General features: G+C 36.5%; 1 protein-coding gene across 1 annotated transcript; it reads right to left on the bottom strand.

Annotated features, from left to right (window-relative positions):
* Positions 1-6,130: 6,130 nt before the first annotated feature.
* Positions 6,131-7,054, bottom strand: LOC139437866 (olfactory receptor 14I1-like). The gene has a single exon (XM_071212736.1). The coding sequence runs from the start codon at positions 7,052-7,054 to the stop codon at positions 6,131-6,133; it is 924 nt and encodes a 307-aa protein (XP_071068837.1).
* Between the last annotated feature and the right edge of the window lie 324 nt (positions 7,055-7,378).

Genomic DNA, 7,378 nt, shown 5'->3' with positions numbered 1-7,378 from the left:
AAATGCAACTGGATGCTAAGAAAATATCAAATACCCATTAACAGAAAACAGAAAATATAAAATGGAACTTTAAATGGAACAATTGAAAATAATATGAAATATAAACATAGGAGATATGCAACAAATCTATATGAGATCTCCTGTATAAAATTATAGATTTCATTGGGAGTTATTAGAAAATAAACTAATGAAGAGCTTGATTGTATTTATGAATTGAAAGACAATATTATAAAGATGTAAATGATACTAATTTTAAAATGATAACAATATAATAATCTCAGGGTATCAATTGTTTAGTATTTGACTAGTAGGCCATAAAAGTTCATATGAAAGCAAATAATCTATACAATTATAAGGAAGAAAAAGTTATATGATTTTAATTAACATGTATAAAATCTTGCTATAAAATAATAGTAATTAAACATTGTGCTATAGGGATGGGAGCAACAGATTAGAGGGTACATATAAGAAGACTCAAGTGATTAAAGATGCAGCTCTGATAAGTGTAGTAATACTGTGTATATTTTAGTATATGGTGCCAAGACAAGTACATAAAAATATATTAAAAATCAAATGGTATTCATATTTCCCAACCTGTTCCAAGCTAACTCTAAGTGTACTGAGTAATAAAGTATGAAAAACAATATTATATTTTGGAAGAAATCTTCAGAACCTTAAAGTGGGAAAGAATTACACAAAGGGAGGTAGAGAAGGATAAGGATGAGGAGGAAAGAAAATATTGGGATTTTTTTTGTGTAAATTTAATTGCATTAAGGTGAGGAGTATTTCTTCCTAGATGCAACATAAGAGCACCTAAACCCACACCATAAATCAAGTGAAAATAGATGTCACTTATAAGGCTAAGAAATGCATTTGAAGAAGCACTAATATCTCATTTACAACTAATGACATTCATACTGAAGGCAAATAAAAAGTATAACTTCAGTAAGGTAATGCAAAAAATTCAATAGATTGTAAAATAATCTGGGAATACCAATTGTTGCTGTGGATGTGGAGCAAAGGAACTGGACATAGATTATTGGTGTGTGTGTTTAAGTTGGAACAGAAACTTTGGAAAACTGTCTAATACTGTTTCAGTCAGCTTGGACCATGTTAATTTGCAGTCCCCACTAAGTCTTAATTCATGATGCTGAGAGCAACAGATAACTTTTTACTTATGACACATGTCCCATGTGTGTTGGCTGTGACTTTGCTACAACATTTCAGCTATTTGTCCAGGCTGCTGGAGCAGCTTGTATATGAGATGTTACTGGTTCTTGTGGCAGAATGAGAAGTTATTGTAAAGACACACCTGTGGCCTAATCTGGCAATAATGAATTAGGACATTATAATGCACTCTTACAAGGGCACAGAAGAGAGGAGCAACTCAAAGGACATTGATATTTTGAATAAAGATTCAAACTAGGCTTTATATATTAAATTTCAGAAACACATGCTATGACCCTGCATTTCCAGTAAGGAGAGTGGTTATCTTCATGGTGGAAAAAAAGCTGATGAAAAATGAGATAAACATAGAAAATCTCTAGGATTCTGAGGTGATTACATAGCCTACATGTCTGAAAGCATGACACTTCCCCAAAGGTTGAACAAAGAAACCACATGGATATGAGAGTAAAGTGAGATAAAGACCTTCACTGCCTGCTGATCAAAGCACCACCTGCTCCTTCAGCATTCCAGTAAGCCATAACTCCCTAACTCATTACTCCCTAGCCATACAAGGGAAAGATTTTGCCTGTAGGGCTTCCTTTGGCTCTTGCACCTCAATCAGACCCTCAAAACCCTCCCACCAACTATCATTTCTCTGCCTAGGAAAGTCCTGTATAAATCCTTATTCCCCCTTCCAGGAGTGTGCTAAAGTCTATTCTTCAGTCACCCTCCATTGGTAGAGCTTCCAATAAACTTTCTGCCTGCAGTCAGTCTTGATGTCTGAGTGAGCACCGTCTTTTTCTCCAACAGTTAATCTTTGTCCAAAAGTCACCATATATACATTAATATTTATTCATTTATTTGAAGTTACTGTAAAATCTTGAATTACATTTGCCCCTGATTTCTGAAATGTGTTGGTTCTAATTTCATCAATATTTGTTCCAGATACTTTTCTGGCAAACCAGACAATGCTGTGGGGTTCTTATGGAAGGAGGGAGTCGAATCAGTGGAGCATCGGAAGGAATACTTGGCAGAAAGTATTGGCAGAAACTGAGGTTTTGAATGAGAATAAACATAAATCATTTTTCACATATTTCACCCATGTGGGTGTTGGCTCACAACCTTCTTCTCCCTTTCTATTTCCTGTAAAATGTATTCATCAAATGCAAAGAATGTACCACACTAATGAAGTTGATGTAGGAAAAATGGGGGATATGGGGAGTGGAGCATATGAGAATCTCCTACATTTATTTTAGATTTCATGTATTTATCTTTTAAAGATACATATATCATACTAAATGTTGCATTAAAAGTATAAAAGGATCCCACATACCCTCGCTCCCCACCCTCCCATATCACCAAACACTTTTTATTGGTGTGTCACATTCATTGCATTTGATGAATACATTTTGGACACTGCTACACAGCATATAGTTTACATTGTAATTCCTTCCATTGCTAGAGTCACAAAAATTCTATAGTATAATACCTTTAAGTTCACGCTAATCCATATTTTATTCCCCCATCTTGAGGACCCTGGGATGGCAATATCAACTCCACCTCTAACTTGAGAGAGGCTTAGATTCCATATGGTTGATGGATGGAATTCTCCTGTGTGCAGTTGTAGATTCTCTCAGTTCCCTGGTGTGTTGGTTGACCATCACCACCTTCCTGTTAGCTGACTGGGTAAGGCCAAGGAACTGGAGACTAGGTGTTGCAGCTCTGCTGAGGCTCAGAGCCATCTGACACACAGTCAGTCCAGAGATTCAAATCTCCTGAGCATAAACCAAACCCAGTGACAACCCCAGCTTTAGTAAAAGTGACAGTAGAGGCATGTGTAGAGAGGTCACATCTGAGTCCAACTCCATCACACTCAGGAGCACAAATTCCAAAGCAGGACCCACTGGCAAGTCACTGAACTTGAGAGCCATTTGTCATAACTGTGAGACGTGGCCCTCTCCATAGCCCTTAGGAGCACCACTACTTGGAGTTGTATCTACTTTGGCTGTCCCTGAGATCCTGCTGAGATGTGCATAAGCATGACCCCTCTGATGACCTCTCAACTCACTTTGAAGTCCCTTAGCTATATAAACTCATTTGTCTTTACCATTTACCCCTTTTATTCAATGTCTTTTTCTAGTTGCATCACAATCTAGTGCTTGGTAGTAATTCTTCAGCATGAGGGAGGCTAATCTCCAGGAGTCATTTGAGCAACATGGAGGCTCTCAGGAGGTAACTCTTAGGTACCCTGCAGCTCTAGACCTAGTTGAAATCTCAACCACACAGACTCATAAGTATAGTCATCAGTATCAAGGGCTCATCATTGTGCGATCCTTTTTCACTGGTCTTCGCCCTTTCACTTGGGGAATTGTTGCTGCTACATTGGGGAGTGCAACAGAGTTTCCCACTCCTATATTTTTAAGGTAACATTTTGTGTGATCTATGTATCTTTTAAAAATAAATGAAAACTATATTTTAAAAAAGAAATCATTTTTAAGTGGCCACAAGTGTGCTGAGACACTAAATGGAAAAGTTTGACATTTTAAGATATCTATTTAATATATTCAAAGACACAAAAGATAATTTTGCATTTGGATTGTGCTATGAGAAACCAAAGATAAAAAATACTAGGGGTTATTATATATGAATAGAATTCCTTAATCAGAAGTTCATTTCATATGTTTGAAGAAATTTTGAAGAATATTTCCCATAATATATATTTATAATAAAAATATATTGAAAATATGGACAAAATAAATGATACAATTCCTGAGATAAAAATGTAATTGATTAGATATTACATAAAATCCACAGAAAAAAAATTTCAGGAATAGAAAACTTAAGTTTTCTATTTAAGATAGTGTGCACATACCAGCCATATTCATTAAACATACACTTAGAAATAAATACTGAATATCAAGAAATGCATGAAATAAAATCTGTAATATCAAGAAAATGAAAGAATTAGAATATGAAGACTATTCGATTTCTATAAGGAGCCACTGAGAAATAGAATTCAATGGATGAAGACAGTCAAATATCTGGAGGGAATTAATTCAACAGGAATTATTAATGTGAATATAAACATAAATATAGGGAAGTGTATATGGCTCAACAGATAGAGCTTCCACCTCTCATACAGGAGGTCCAGGGTTTGAAACCCAGGGTCTCCTGGCACCTTTGGTGAGCTGGCCCACATGAAGGGCTGCCATATGCAAAGAGCTTCACCCTGCACAGGGGTGCCCCCTGTGCAAGGAGTGGCCCCCACATAAAGTGCAGCCCTGCCCAGAAGGACAGACCTACCAGGAGTGGTGCCACCACCCACATGGAGAGCTGATGCAGCCAGATGACACAATGAAAGAGAGACACAGAGAAGAGATAGTATGAGATGCAGAACTAGGGAGCTGAAGTGGAGCAAAAGAATCATAGGCTCTCTCCCACTTTGGAAGGTCCCAGGATGGGTTTCCAGAGCCCCCTAATGAGAATACAACAGACACAGAAGAATACACTGTGAATGGAAACAAAAGGTAGACAATGAGAGGGGAGGAGTCAGGGGGAGAAATAAATAAATATATATATATATACACATATAAATAAGACATAGTGAAATATAAAGACATTGTCACATATGCATATTCAGAAAGGGTATAGCTAATCTTTGTAAGTTTGTTAATTGAACATATAGTCAGTGATGCCTTTAAACAGGAAAAAGCTAGAAGAAAACTCAGGTAAGGACAATTAAATTTTACAAAGAAATATGATGGTTCTCTCAATTATCAAATCATTGAAAATACAAGTTTATATTTCAGACACTGGATGAACATGAGCAATGTTCAAATTATTCCTAGGATTATGACTTTTGATGAAAGGAGAGCAGAGTTCATCACCAACTTCTTGCTTCTATGTCAGATAATCCATACTGAACCATAAGGAGACTGTAAACTGTACAACTTGCAGCTGAATATAAATGAGCTTAAGTTTCTATGAAGTACACATTTTCTACATAGCATCCTGGAGTTAAAAAGGAAGCTGTCAAAGAATTAAATTCTTAGATATAAAGGGGCTAATATATTCTTAGGCTATCAGAGTGCTAGCTAAGCCTTGAGGAATCAGAAAAATAAAATGTTTGATCTTCAGGGTATGACGTTTATATTTTACTTATGGGAAAAGTGAATCACATAGTATTAAAAAGACTGCTGTTCTGCAGGCAAATCCAATATCATTTATTGGATTTTATAACTAATGAATCCTGTTTTTCCTCATGCAGAAGCTTGAGTGAAACAAGAGTAGCATGCAACTTTACACAGAGATAAGTAAAACCTAAAACTTGCAAATTGTATTGTATTAAAGTTCAGGGTTTTTATATGCCCATTTTGAACGAGGCAGACAAATATGAAGTATTCCAGCAATGATACAAGTGTCTGTGCTATACCCATACTGAGTCCTCAATTCCATAGTTGTCTCTTAGTTCTAATATCTTATTTTGAGCAGACGTGTATATGCATGAACCAAAGAGAGCAATTTAAAAAGCATATTTCTCTAAACCAAAACACTCAATGTTTTCTTCCAGGGTGGCAGTATCCAGTACCTTGGAAATACATAAAAAGTATAGACACCTGTTTAGGCGCTGATGTAGAAGGCCCAGTCTTTTCCTTATGGTGCCATATCCTGCTTTTTGCTCTAAACCATCATAATAATTTTACAAAACATATTTTAGAATTTGAAAGCCTATTCTAAAAGAATATGTGAATTACCCAAATGTAGAATTAAGAATGAAAAATTATGACAGCTTTTTCTAGCGTCCTGTCATGTGTTCATGACAAGATATGTACAGATCAGAAAGGTTTAGATATTTTATAGGGAAAGATTCAAATTAAAAACATAGATAAAATATAAATTATACTTCTTTGTCATTGTATTCTAAGTTGCTTTATTTTTAACCAAAGAAAGCATTCCTTGGGACCTAAAAACATCTGTTGAACATTCTGCATAGAGCAGTGTTAATCTCTCTGTTCCGCAGACTATAGATGAGGGGGTTTATTAGTGGGGGCACCATGGAGTAGAACATGCCTATGAGCAGATTACTAAGATATGTTTTATCTGGAATGGGTCCTAAGTTAGCAACAATTCCAGAAACTATAAATATAAATAGAACTGCCAAGTGTGGTGTGCAGGTGGATAAGGCTTTATTACGAGCTTCCATGGAATGCATGTTAAGCACCATTGAAAATATATTAATGTATGATATTAACAATAAGATAGAACATAATAAGCCCAGACCTATACTTAAAGCTAGGAAAACAAACTCGGAAAAACAAACATCTGAAGATGAAATACTCAAAATTTGAGGTTTATCACAGAAATACTGATGGATCACATTGGACCCTGTGAAAGGAAGCCTGAACATGATACCTGTGTGGACAGCAGAATAGCCCAACCCAGTTGCCCATGAGACGCCTGCAGCCTGTGCGCACAGACGTGGGGTGATGGTGAGTCCATAGTGCAGAGGGTGGCTAATGGCAACATAGCGATCATAGGACATCACCACGAGGAAGGCGAGCTCTGTGGCAGCAAAGAAGTTAAACAGGAAAAGCTGAGCAGCACAGGCTGGCAGAGAAATCAATGCACTGCCTGTCAAAGAATTCACAATGAATTTGGGAACAGTAACGGAAATGCAGCAAATATCTATCAGGGATAAATTTCCTATAAAGAAATACATTTGAGAGTGTAGATGAGGGTCTCTCACAATAACAGTAACAGTTACAAGATTCCCAGTCAGTGCTCCCAGATAAATCACTAAAAATAGCAGACCTTGCATAACTTGTAGCTCTCGGGAGCTTGAGATCTCCATGAGGACGAATTCTGTGAAGATCGTGAGGTTGCTCATGTGCACTTTATATGCTGCAGTCAACCTGGGAGTCAGAGCATAAAATCATAAGATAACACTAAAGAGCAAAATGAAGCCAATCCACACTATCAACAAATAATAAGCCAACACTGGCATCAAGGTAAGGCTTCTAACCTAGAAATCAGGATACAGGAAATCAAGAAATAGCAGTCTTTCAAAATCAGTAAATTCATGAAATTCTTTTTCATTTTCTACCCAAACTCTGCTGAGCTATAGTAGCTACAACACTCATGATATAGTAGAATCTAAGCAAAAGTAAATATTTCTTATGAGATTTAAAGTTGAGTATTTCAATCATTGAGC

Source organism: Dasypus novemcinctus, chromosome 30 (assembly GCF_030445035.2).
Source record: "Dasypus novemcinctus isolate mDasNov1 chromosome 30, mDasNov1.1.hap2, whole genome shotgun sequence".
In the NCBI taxonomy this organism is placed as follows: Eukaryota; Metazoa; Chordata; class Mammalia; order Cingulata; family Dasypodidae; genus Dasypus; species Dasypus novemcinctus.
The sequence above is the reverse complement of the archived record's forward strand: the minus strand, read 5'-3'. Positions and strand labels throughout refer to the sequence as shown.